Source organism: Carcharodon carcharias, chromosome 28, assembly GCF_017639515.1.
Source record: "Carcharodon carcharias isolate sCarCar2 chromosome 28, sCarCar2.pri, whole genome shotgun sequence".
Lineage (NCBI taxonomy): Eukaryota > Metazoa > Chordata > Chondrichthyes > Lamniformes > Lamnidae > Carcharodon > Carcharodon carcharias.
The window spans coordinates 12,034,592-12,048,391 of NC_054494.1; the positions used below are offsets into that span (position 1 = coordinate 12,034,592).

At 45.6% G+C, this 13,800-nt stretch overlaps 1 protein-coding gene across 1 annotated transcript in view; it reads left to right on the top strand.

Annotated features, from left to right (window-relative positions):
• LOC121270889 (S-adenosylmethionine synthase-like) overlaps nt 1-13,800 on the top strand; it is a 216,694-nt gene that overhangs the window by 11,140 nt on the left and 191,754 nt on the right. The window contains exons 3-5 of the mRNA XM_041176457.1: nt 4,515-4,637; nt 5,879-5,991; nt 12,253-12,396. Coding sequence (XP_041032391.1) covers nt 4,515-4,637; nt 5,879-5,991; nt 12,253-12,396 — 380 coding nt within the window. The remainder of the gene's footprint in view (nt 1-4,514; nt 4,638-5,878; nt 5,992-12,252; nt 12,397-13,800) is intronic.

Sequence of the window (13,800 nt, forward strand, 5' to 3'; positions counted from 1 at the left end):
GGTGGTATTAAATTGCAATTCAGCGCAAAACAGGGTTCAATATCCTTTTCTCTGGAGAAGGCAAGCTGAGGGGGTGACCTGATAGAAGGGTCGACGTAGAAAAGATGCTACCACTGGTGTTGGAACACAAAGCTCGGGCCCATAAATATGATAGTCACTAATAATTAGTCACTAAACTAAGTCACTGGTCACTAATAACTAGGCAACTAGGGGTGGGCAATAATTGCTGGCCCAGCCAGCGAAGCCCACATCCCTTGAATGAACGAAAAAAGAATCCAAAAGGGAATTCAGGAGAAACCTCTTTACCCAGAGAGTGATGAGAATATGAAACTTGCCACTGCAAGAAGTGTTTGAGGTGAATAGCGTCAAGGCATTTAAGGAGAAATCCACTTCTGACAAAAGAATAGGTGGATATGTTGACAGGTGAGATGAAGTATTGTCAGAGGAGGTTCATGTGGAGCATAAACCTAACAATCAGCTATCAGGAGAGACTGGATAGGCCAGGGTTGTTTTCCTTAGAGTAGAGGAGGATGAGGGGGGGGGACCTGATTGAGGGGCATAGATAGGGTAGATAGGAAGAAACGTTTCCCCATAGTGGAGGTGTCAATAAGCAGGGGACATAGATTTAAGGTAAGGGGCAGGGGTTTTAGAGGGGATTTGAGGAAAGGGTTTTTCACCCAGAGGGTGGTTGGAATCTGGAACACACTGCCTGAGGGGGTGGTAGAGGCAGGAACCCTCACAACATTGAAGAAGTATTTAGATGAGCACTTGAAATGCCATAGCACACAGGGCTATGGGCCAATTGATGAAAAATGGGATCAGAATAGATAGGTGCTTGATGGCCAGCATGGACAAGATGGGCCAAAAGGGTCTGTTTGTGTGCTGTGTAACTCTATGGGGCCTTTTGGGCTGAAATGACCTGTTTCTGTGCTGGAAATATTATGTATTTTAGGGAATGCAGCTTGGAATTCAACATGTGAGGGCTGAGACCCAGTTAAGCCAACTAAACTCATGGTGCTTCTTGCACACCATGTCAGCACAAGACATGAAATGCTCATTAAAGTTATTCTCATATACATTGACACATTACATACGAGAAATTGTCCTGGGGCTGAATTTTCAGTGACCCTCAAAGATGAGAATGGTGGAGGGGGGTGGGGAGTGGAGGGAGTTGGTGGCACTAGGGGGAAGGCCTGAAAATACCAGCACCAGGCAATGTTGGGCGGTGTTTCCAGCGCTGGATTTTTTGGAGGAGACAAATTTGAGGCCCGGGAGGGCCCCACAAGGCGGGCAGATAATTAACAAGGCCGGGATGTTAAAGGTGGGTTTAAAACTGGGATTTTCCAGTTGACCTCCAGTTTCCCAATGGGTCAGGGGGAGGATCAGCTGCCTGGAGGAAGGCACCCATTGGTGGGCTGGACTGCCAATGCACCTGGCAGGCCATCAGGCCCTCTCTGCCCTCCCTGAGGATACAGCTAAAGGCCACCATGAAGGTTTTTAAAAACTGGCTGGGAAGGCACCTATTGGTTCAGGTGTTCACCCAGTTACTTACCTTGTGCTGCAGCTGTGTGGTCCATCTAAGTTGGAAGGCCTCTGCTTGGCCCTCCAGCTTCAAGGCTCTGGCTACCGCCCTTAATTGGACAAGAAACCCATCTCCAAGCCAATCAAAGGGTTATCTACTTGAAAACCTTCAACGCCCGCGGAGGTGGGTTTCTGACTCGCAAACAAACCCAGTTTCCATTGCTCATTTCCTTGGCGAAAACTGAGGTCAGTAGAGCAAGGGCCTGGCTGATCAACCGTGTGGGCGAGATAAATTTCTAAACACAGCTGATTTGATTGGCAGTGTAGACTGGCCAATCCCAGGGGCATGCATATCTAGGGGAAGGTCAGAGGTCAAAGTCCAGCTCAGAACATGGCTTTAATGCCCTGTGCAACTTAATTAATGCACTACCTATAAATGATGCATCTATCATTACAATTGTGTCGTGCTCCCAATGGAGTACAGTAACCAGGAATCTTACCCAAGAAAGGTTCGGGCTGGTTTGAACCCTTCTTTTAAAGATGTAGACTTGCCCCAGACCGGGCGCTCAGGCTCAGATTCTGTCTGGTCTGGAGATTATTGGAAGGTTCAAGGCTGTGCCAGGACATAGCATGACAGAGGCTTTGAGCTGAGTGAGAGGGCAGTGACCTCTCTGGCCTCTTTGAAAGCACAATACTTCCCTGGGTGGCCCGTTTAATACACTGAAAATCCTTGTCTGACATTACTTAGCTTCCTGCCTCTAAATTTGAATCAGTTGCCTTGGTCAATAGAGTCTATCTGTAACCCTTAGGGTCCTCCAAACTTTGATAAAGTCGTCACTAGGCCTTCCCTGGATTTGAGAGCCTAGCGGAGGTAGAGCCTGTGATTAGTGAATGGAACTTGTCATTCTTAATAGAATGCAGGGGATTATGCGCAATGTCATTGGGTTCACCAAAGCAGAGGATAACCAATTAGAAAGTGGCTGAACGAAGACACTACAGAATTGAGCCAATCAGAAGAAATAACACAACAGATGCAATGGTCACCAATGGTGGAGTGGTTAAAATCAGGATAGACAAGAGGCCAGAATTAGAGGAGCACAGATATCTCGGAGAGTTGTGGGGTTGGAGGCGATTACAGAGAGAGGGAGATTTTTACACAGGAAGGGATTCAGGGGATATGGGGATAGGACAGGAAGGTGGAGTTGAGGTATAAGAACAGCCATGAACTTATTGAATGGCAGAGCAGGTTCAACGAGCCTTATGACCTACTCTTAAGTTCTTATGTATAAGGCCAAGTGACCATCGAGCAGTTTTAAACTTTAAAAATGAGACTATTTGTTTCTTTTGATAAATTGCTCCTGCAATACTAGTAACTTTATTGTGTTCGAATGTGGCTGGGCGCCAACTCAAAGAATTTCCTTTTTTTAAGCGTTGTGCCATTCTGCATAAAACAAAGATTCTGTGGGTGCTGGGCATCACAACAGGGAGGCACATCATCCTCTCTGGTGTGTCTTAAACTTAAGCCCAATCTGCATTGAAAAAAATAAAGAAACACTTGCATTGAAGTGGCACCTTATACAACCTCAGGATGTCCCAAAGTGCTTTACAGCCAAAGAAATTCTTCATAAGTCTCAGATGCAGGTGCCCTCTCTCTGCCAGCTCAAAGCTTTCAACAAAGTGTTGGGCATTCAGCCCAGTCCTGGAGGATCATGTGCAAAACAACCCACAATTCCAAATAAATGTTGGGTCCTCTCACTCTGACAGACAATACAGAGTGTACTCTGAGGGTGTTGAGTGATGGGTCAATCAGCAAGAGGTTTTGTGACATGTGGTAAGAGCCTCATTCTGTAAATAACTCTATATAACTATATATACCTCTGTATATAAGCATATATAACTGTATATAACATTCACTCTGTATATAGCCATATATAATTCTATATATAACCTTCATTCTGTATATAAGCATATATAACTCTGTATGTGGCCTTCACTCTGTATATAACCATATACAACTCTATATATAACCTTCACTCTGTATATAACCATATACAACTCTATATATAAACTTCACACTGTATATAACCATATTTAATTCCATATATAACCTTCACTCTGAATATAAGCATATATAACCTTCACTCTGTATAATAACCATATATGACTGTGTATAACCTTCACTCTCTATATAACCATATATAATTCCATATTATAACCGTCAATCTGTATATAACCCGATATAACTGTATATAACCCAATATAATTGTATATAACCTTCAGTCTGTATATAACCATATTTAACTCTGTATATAATCTTCACTCTGTATCCAACCATACAGAGTGTACTCTGAGGGTGTTGAGTGATGGGTCAATCAGCAAGATGTTTTGTGACGTATGGTAAGAGCCTCATTCTGTATATAACTATATATACCTCTGTATATAAGCATATATAACTGTATATAACCTTCATTCTGTATATAGCCATATATAATTCTCTTTATAACCTCCGTTCTGTATATAAGCATATATAACTCTGTATGTGGCCTTCACTCTGTATATAACCACATACAACTCTACATATAACCTTCACACTGTATGTAACCATATATAACTCTGTATATAACCTTCAGTCTGTATATAACCATATTTAACTCTATATATAATCTTCACTCTGTATCTAACCATATATAACTGTATATAACCCTATATAACTGTATATAACCTTCACTCTGTATATAACCATATATAACTCTGTATATAACCCTCAGTCTGTATATAACCATCTTTAACTCTATATATAACCTTCACTCTGCACATAACCATACTGTACCTGATGTGGCTGTGGTTAATGCTGACTCCAGGTGCTCAAAATAGAAAGTGCTTGAATCCCCAGAGCTGAGACCTGTTCACATCACGACCAACAAATCAAAATGTCTCCTAATCTAAAAGATCAGCCTCCAAGCTTATTGCCATGTCCTTCCTATGTCCCACAGAGACTGTCTGCAAGACCGGGATGGTGCTATTATGTGGAGAGATCACCTCCCGTGCAGTTGTTGACTACCAGAAGGTGGTGAGGGATACAATACAGTACATTGGATATGATAATTCCAATAAAGGTCAGTGAAAAGTCACTCAATGTCAACTTTATTTCAACTAGTAGACTAACACCTTGAAGGAATCTTCATTTAAAAGTCTCTATTTCAATTCTCATGACTCAGTGTGAAATATTTTTCAAAATAATTCCACTTCGAATCTATTCAATGACTAAACACGTTGGAAACTACCTCAAAATATCTTCAGTTTGCTGGGTTTCTTTTACTGATAATACAGCTGGGGGGTAGTCCCCTGGAGAGTATGAACCCTGAGTACCTCATCCAAGTCACTCTTCACAATTTGAGTCTAGACTGTGATATCCAATCTTGCGAAGTATCACAGTCGACTCTGGTCCTGTCCTTGTGTCAATTCAGTGCACTCTCCACCCCATTTATTGACAGTGCTCAGGGGGATTAATCTCTGCCAGTGGTGCTTTGGCCAAATGTGGCATCTCAGTTGAGTTCCAGTAACTTAACACACAGCTTCTTATAGCCAACGTAGCTCAGTTACATGGTGTTAGTATCAATTTCCATAATGCAACAGTTAAGTTCACCCTCCAACATCACAGAGCCTCATCCCATTCCAGCAATAATGTCACTCACTGATACCAGCAGAAACCCTCACCCCAATCACATCACTGCCCTCAGTAACATATATCAGTAACCACCTGCTCACATTCAACACTAACCCTCTGTCCTTACTTACTGACACAGGTGTACAAATGGTATATGGCTCCAAAAATCTTTCTGGTTTAGCAATCACGGGACCAGAGAGTGGGAAAGCAAAGAGAAAAGATCCTCAATTAACTCTCAAAAACGTGTAATCTTCACTGTGTGGTCTTTACTGTGTAGTATTCACTGTATAGTCTTCACTGTGTAGTTTTTACTATGTAGCCTTTACTGTGGCCTTCACTGTGTAGTTTTTACTGTGTGGTCTTCACTGTGTAGTTTTTACTGTGTGGTCTTCACTGTGTAGTTTTCACTGTATAGTCTTTATTGTGTAGTCTTTACTGTGTAGCCTTTAATGTGGCTTTCACTGTATGGTCTTCATTGTGTGGCCTTCACTGTGTAGTCTTTACTGTGTGGTCTTCACTGTGTAGTTTTTACTATGTAGCCTTTACTGTGGCCTTCACTGTGTAGTTTTTACTGTGTGGTCTTCACTGTGTAGTTTTTACTGTGTGGTCTTTACTGTGTAGTGTGTGTACCTGTCACTGTGTAGTGTGTGTACCTGTTACTGGGCTCTGACTGTGTTTTGCTTTATACAGGCTTTGACTACAAGACCTGCAATGTGCTGGTTGCCTTGGAGCAGCAGTCGCCAGACATTGCGCAGGGAGTTCACCTAGACAGACACGAAGAGGACATTGGCGCTGGAGACCAGGTGTGTTAATGGCCTTCACCACTCAGTGGTCACTATATTACTGAGGTCACTGCCCATCACAATCCAGTTGGCACTCTGATCCAGCACAGAGCATTGTATCACTGACCTTTACAAAATGCTGGGCATCATGATGGATCAAAGATCATGGGAGGCTAGAGTTTCTCATTATTGGAACGCAATGTGCTAAGTACCTTATCCGTCTCAACTCCTTGCCTTCAAAGCACAGAGCGTGTGACTTGTTCACCTGCTACTCACAAAACAAATTGCTGGGAGGTCCATTTTTTGGGATCAAAGTACAAAACTCCCCCTTTCTCACCGCCTTCCATCCCAAGTGAAATCAAGTTTTGTTTTTTAGCCTCATGTACCTGTGGTTGTAGGCACCGAGTGCTGGAATCCAACGCCAAGCCTTTCCTTAGCTAACATTCCAGTTTCGTGGGTGAGTTGGCGAGCTGTGGAGTAAAATCAAGTTAACATTGAGAGAGCTGAAATTCATGGCCTTAGAATAGAATCATAGAATGGTTACAGCACAGGAGGAGGCCATTCAACCCATCGTGTCTGTACTGGCTCCCTGAAGGGGCTATTCACCAAGTGCCGCTCCCCACCACCCACCGCCCCCATAGCCCTGCTAAATTCTCCTTTTCAGATAATGATCCAATCCCCTGTAAAAGCCACGATTGAACCTGCCTCCAGCACACCCTCAGGCAGCACATTCCAGATCCTAAGTACTTGCTGCACGACTAGGTTTTTCCTCATGTCACCATGGCTTCTTTTGTCAATCACCTTAAACCTGGTCCTTCTGGTTCTCGATCCCGCTGCCAGTGGGGACAGGATCTCCCTATCTATTCTGTCCAGACTCCTCATGGTTTTGAACACCTCTAGCAAATCTCCGAAGAGAAGCTGGTCAGCCACAATCTTGCTGATCCCGCTTTCAACTGGCGCCCGCCCCGGCCTAGAGCAGTGAATGGCTCAGTTTGCCTTGGGCCTTGAAAGAAGGTGGCCTTGGTACAGCCTTCAGCAGCGTGAGGCCTATGGGAGGCAATGTCCACCTCAGACCCGTGAGCAAATGTTGCTTAAAACCCTTAAAACTCCAACCCGGATTGACTATGAAGCTGATATATTGCTGGAATCCCATCACTGGTGACAAGTGTGGAGCCCTATGGCAGCAAGTTAGTGACACAATTCCAAGCTTGAAATTGAAAACTATGTGGCACTTAATATAAAAGTTAACCTTGCTTTGGTGTCAAGCTTGCCTCATAACACTGAGTCTGAAGACCACGGGTCCAAGCCCCACTCCAGAGGCTTTTAGCACAATAATCCAGGCTGACACTCGCAGTGCAGAGCTGAGGGAGTGTTGTACTTTGGAAAACCCCACCTTTCTGAAGTGACAATAAACTCAGGCCCTGTCCGCCCTCTCAGGTGGATGTAAAAAAATTCAACGTCACTATTTAAAGAAGAGCAGGAGAGCTCCCCCACATTCCACCACCACCACTGCCAAGTATCCTGGCTGATATTTATCCCTCAGTCACTAATGGTCACTATCACAGTGCTGTTTGTGGGGGCTTGCTGTGCACAAAATGGCCACCGCTTTTCCTGCAGTACAACAGCGACTACAGTTCAAAAGTACTTCACTGGCTGCAAAGTGCTTTGGGGTGTCCTGAGGTCATAAGGTGTTATATAATTACAGAATTTGTGCAAGGCTCTCCACAATGAGGCTTTGGCATCTGTTAGCACATTTTTTCTCCCCTTTTCATTCACATCACTGGCTAGACCAGCATTTATTGCCCATCCCTAATTGCCCTTGCCCAGGGAGCATTTTAAGAGTCAACTACATTGCTGTGGGTCTGGAGTCACATGTAGGCCAGACCAGGTAAGGAGGGCAGACTTCCTTCCCTAAAGGGCATAAATGAACCAGATGGGTTTTTAATGACAATCAGCAATGGTCATGATTAGACTTTTAATTCCAGCTTTTTATTAGATTCAAATTCCACCACCTACCATGGTGAGATTTGAACCCAGGTCCCCAGACTATTACTAGTCTGGTGACAATACTGCTACACCATTGCCTCCAGCGACAGCACTGCTCACACACAAAACCTGACAGTCCATGTTCTATTGCACAATGTGGTGTAAAGAATCCCAAAGAATATTCAGAGCCCATAGGCTGCTAGCCATCGGATTCCATAAAGCTACAAAGACACCCCTGTTTTGCTATCAGTCACCCTGAAGATTTTATAAATACTGCAGCTTATAAGTAGTTTGGGTGCTGACCCGCAGTCTGTCATGGGGTTTACGTGGAGCTGGGTCCGGGGTCCCACGTTTCAATCGAAGCGAGAGACCCTGACAGCTGATAATTCTGAGCTGGCTCTATGCTCTGTGAACTCTGCTGCCTTGGAGCAGCAGCTGCCTCTCGAGTTGCTGGCAGCCACGGAGCTGGATTAACTATTGCATCAGGCAAGGTTGTGATTCCAAAACTGTGCAGCACCGCAGTCAGACCTCGTTCTTGGTGCTGGGCTGAGCTCAGCGTCTGCAGGGAACATTTTTGAATGTTGCTCAGGAATATTTTGCCACAGCAAAAGGGACTTAGGCTGACCCGATTTTAGATTGCAGTCAAAGTAAAAATCCAAAGGTGAAGTATGAACACAAATTGCAAACTCACAGGCCCTACACACAATCCATTAAAGACGTTGGATACAGTTCCGGAGAATCCATGCGAGACCTGGGACACAGCTCCTCATCCCTCTGTCCCCAGAACTGAGACACAGATTGTTCCCCCATATCCTGAAAGGAATGCTGGACATGACCATAATCCCCTCCCCCACTGTTCACTAAGAAGGCTGGACAGACCGCCTGCCAACACTGTGCCCACTGCCTCACCAATGCCCTATTATAAAAGCAAAATGCTGTGGACGCTGGAAGTCGGAAATAAAAACAGAAAATGCTGGAAAAACACAGCAAGCTTGACAGCACCTGTGGACTAAGAAACAGAGTTAACCTTTCAAGCCTGTATGCCTCTCTTTCAGAGAATTTATTGCAGAGCATCCCTGATTACCCTTGAGAATCGAGTTGCTTGCTAGGCCAATTCAGAGGGCATTTAAGAGTCAACCACAGTGCTGTGGGCCTGGAGTCACACATAGGCCAGGCCAGGTAAGGACAGCAGATTTCCTTCCCTGAAGAGTATCAGTGAACCAGGTGGGTTTTTACAGCAATGAGTTTCATGGTCATTAGACTCTTAACTCTGTCTGTCATGGTGGGATTTCAACCCAAGTCCCCAGAGCATTATCCTGGGCCAGTGACAATACCACTGCCTCACTTTGGCTGTGATCAATCCTGCAAGCTTAAGACCATAAGACATAGGTGCAGAAATTAGGCCATTCGGCCCATCGAGTCTGCTCCACCTTTCAATCATGGCTGATAAGCTTTTCAACCCCATTCTCCTGCCTTCTCCCCGTAACCTTTGATCCCCTTACCAATCAAGAACCTATCTATCTCGGTCTTAAATACACTCAATGACCTGGCCTCCACAGCTTTCTGTGGCAATGAATTCCATAGATTCACCACTCTCTGGCTAAAGAAGTTTCTCCTCATCTCTGTTCTAAAAGGTCTTCCCTTTACTCTGAGGCTGTGCCCTCGGGTCCTAGTCTCTCCTACTAATGGAAACATCTTCCCCACGTCAACTCTATCCAGGCCTTTCAGTATTCTGTAAGTTTCAATCAGATCCCCCCTCATCCTTCTAAACTCCATCGAGTGTAGACCCAGAGTCCTCAAACGTTCCTCATATTTTAAGGACAAAGTGTGGCAGTGACTGGCAAAGATCCTCCTTTGGCACTGACTGAGAGAACGTGGCAGAAGCACAACTGGAGGATGTGACAATGTCAAACGAGAGTGGATGGCAGTGACTGTACTGGGCAGTGTTTGGTCTCTAAAGGAGAGGGGCTGTGTCACTCAGGGCGCACGCGGTAAACCTATGACACTGTCCCTTAACTCCAGCCAGCCCTCAGACAGCACCTGAAAGGAGAGAAACAGAGATTACAAAACTGTAAGGTCACGGACCTGACCTGCTGAGTATTTCCAGCATTTTCTGTTTTAATTTCAGTTTAGGCCGCAGCTGGAAACCTTATTATTTTATTCTTTCATGGGGTGAGGGTGTCGCTGGCAAGGTCAGCATTTGTTGCCGATCCCTAAACGCCCTTGAACTGGACATTTCAGAGGGGCAGTCAGCCACATCGCTGTGGGTCTGGAGTCACATGTAGGCCAGACTAGGATAAGGAGGGCAGGTTTCTTTCCCTTAGTGTACCAGGTGATTGTTATCACGGTCACCATTACTGAGCCTATTTTTATATTCCAGATTTATTCATCGAATTTAAACTCCTCCAGCTGCCGGGGTGGGATTTGAACTCATACCCCTGGGGCATTTGCCTGGGCCTCTGGGTAATTAGTCATTCTGAAGATTATTGAACACTCTGATCTCCATATTATAGAAAGAATGTAGAGACATTGGAGACGGTGCAAAAACATTTCACCAGAACGATACCAGAAATAAGAGGCTATTTAGGAAAGATTGAATCGCCTGGAGATCTTTTCCCTCAGAAAGTGAACCCATGGGGTGGCCTGGTGCAGGTCTTCCAGCTTGAGTAAAGGTTTGATAGGCAATATTTCCACTTGTGGGGGAGACCAGAACTCGGGCCCATCGACTAGGGCTAGTCACTAATAAACTCCACAGAGAATTCAGAAGAAGCACCTTTGCCCAGAGAACACTGCGAGATTTGGGGAGGCCGAGGTAAGTAGCATGGATATGTTGAAAGGAAATACATGAGGGAGAAAGGAACGAAAGGATATGTTAATAAGTTGAAGTGAAGTAGGTGGGGATGAGGCTTTTGTGGAGCATAGACACTGACATTGACCAGATGGGTTGAACGTAAATGCTGTGTAATAGCTAATGAGCCCAGAACCAAGAACCTGGGTGAGGGGGGGCCTTGCAGACATATGAATAGGTTCAACCCCTCAACCCTGTGTCACCAATCAATTATACCAGGGCTGACCAGTATCTGAAGTCCACCTACAGTTAGTCCTCGCTTAACAATGACTCACATAACTTTGTTTCACTTTAATGTCGCTGATAAATTAGTGTCGGTGTATCCATTTAACGGTGCCAGTTTCTCTTTAACGTTGCTTGTCACAAACTTCCTCTTCCGTGGCCTGCCTGCCTGCCTGCTCACATGACCTTCCCCGCTGCGTCAGTCCCTCTTCCTCCTGCTGCTGGCCTTGCCTCCGCCCTGACATTGCTCCTCAGTAATTGCCTCCTGCCTCCTGCTCTTACCTTAGCCTCCAGGGTCTGTTTGGCTCCACTCTGAACTCGCACCGGCATCCTGGGCTCCATCTAGTGGCAGAGATTGGTCAGTGCCGCTAGTCAGGACTTCAGCTGCTACCTGCACCAACCAACCTCTGTCACTAGATGAAGCCTGGTCAATATAAAAGTACACAACAAAAACAGAATTACCTGGAAAAACTCAGCAGGTCTGGCAGCATCGGCGGAGAAGAAAAGAGTTGACGTTTCGAGTCCTCATGACCCTTCGACAGAACTAATCCTGTTCTGTCGAAGGGTCATGAGGACTCGAAACGTCAACTCTTTTCTTCTCCACCGATGCTGCCAGACCTGCTGAGTTTTTCCAGGTAATTCTGTTTTTGTTTTGGATTTCCAGCATCCGCAGTTTTTTTGTTTTTATAAAAGTACTGTTAGGTAGGTGAGTGTTCTGTAATTCTTTTAAACATTTTATATTGTACAGGATTGTGTGTTGTATTTCTTCTATATTTGGTGGTGTATTTTATTTTGCAAGTTATTTCAGCTAGGAATGCACAGCGCTGCACATGTATGGTACAGTGTTTCAACTTGTGCATTGCTTTCTTCCGAGTGAGAAGTGGCTGAAGGAACCTATCCCTGGCTTTAACACTGATTCCTATGAGAACCAATGATTCACTCAAAGTCGTTTCACTTAAAGTTGTGATTTTCAAGATTGCAACCACAACTTTAAGTGAGGATTGCCTGCATATTTGAAAACTGTAGAATAATACACCACAGAAGGAGGCCATTCAGCCCTTCATATCTGTGCCTCGATATCTCATGACATGCTTACCTAACAATCTACTGATCTCAGCCTCGGAATTCAGGGTGGGGTCAGGGCGATGGAGGGATGTTCCACCTGGACGGGGACAGGGAAAAACCGACCCCTTCATTTTCTAAACATGTTTCTGTCGCGTTTTCAGGGCCTGATGTTTGGTTATGCCACAGTTGAGACGGAGGAATGTATGCCACTGACGATTATCCTCGCCCACCAGCTCAACGCCAAGATTGCCGAGCTCAGGCGGGACCGGACGCTCCCTTGGCTCAGACCCGACTCGAAGACCCAGGTGACGTTCTTACGCTGCCTCCCAATGAGGAGTTCTCAGTGCTTTTAACTTTTTTTAAAAATTCGTTCACGGGATGTGGGTGTCGCCGGCTGGACCAGCGGTTTATTGCCCATCCCTAATTGCCCTTGAGAACCGAGCGGCTTTTCAAAGTCGACCACGTTGCTGTGGGCCTGGAGTCACGTGTAGGCCAGACCGGGTAAGAATGGCAGATTTCCTTCCCTAAGGACGTTAGGGAACCAGATGGGGTTTTGACAACAGTCAGCAATGGTTTCATGGTCACCATTAGACGTTTAATTCCAGATTTTTTATTGAATGCTGGAGGCAGGTTTGAGGTTACTAGCAGATCAGCCATGATCTTATTGAATGGTGGGAGCAGGCTCGAGGGGCTGAGTGGCCTACTCCTTCTTCATATGAATTCAAATTTCACCATCTGCCGTGGTGGGATTCGAACCCAGACCCCCAGAGCATTAAGATAAAAGCAAAATGCTGCAGATGCTGGAAATCTGAAACAAAAACAAAAATAGCTGGAAAAACTCAGCAGGTCTGACAGCATCTGCGGAGAAGAACACAGTTAACGTTTCGAGTCCGAATGATTCTTCATCAGAACTGAAGAGAAATAGAAACGTGGTGAAATATAAGCTGTTTGAGGAGGGTGGGACAGGTAGAGCTGGATAGAGGGCCAGTGACAGGTGAAGGCAAAGGAGAGATTGCCAGAGATGCATAGACAAAAGGACAAAGGGGTGTTGACAGTGGATCCTTTTACCCGCCTCCAGTATTCTCCCTCCACCTGGACCCCTCCCTCTGGACCCTTACTTGCTCTTGGTCTTTTCATTGACAACTGTCGGCATGACATCGGCCGTCTCAATTTCTCTGCTCCTCTCACCCACTCTAATCTGTCTCTCTCTGAACTTACTGCATTCCGTTCTCTCAGGTCCAACCCTGACTTTGTCATCAAACCCGCTGACAAGGGTGGTGCTGTTGTTGTCTGGCGCACTGACCCCTACCTCGCGGAGGCTGAGCGTCAACTCGTAGACACTTCCTCCTACCTCTCCCTGGACCATGACTCCACCACTGAACATCAAGCCATTGTTTCCAGGACTGTCACTGACCTCATCTCCTCTGGAGATCTCCCTTCCACAGCTTCCAACCTCATAGTCTCCAAACCTCGGATGGCCCGCTTCGACCTCCTATCCAAAATCCACAAACAGGACTGTCCCGGCAGACCGATCGTGTCAGCCTGTTCCTGCCCCACGGAACTCATTTCTTGCTATCATGACTCCATTCTTTCTCCCCTTGTCCAGTCTCTTACCACCTACACCCGTGATTCCTCTGACACCCTACATCATATCAACAATTTCCAGTTCCCTGGCCCCAACCGCTTCCTCTTCACCACGGACGTCCAAT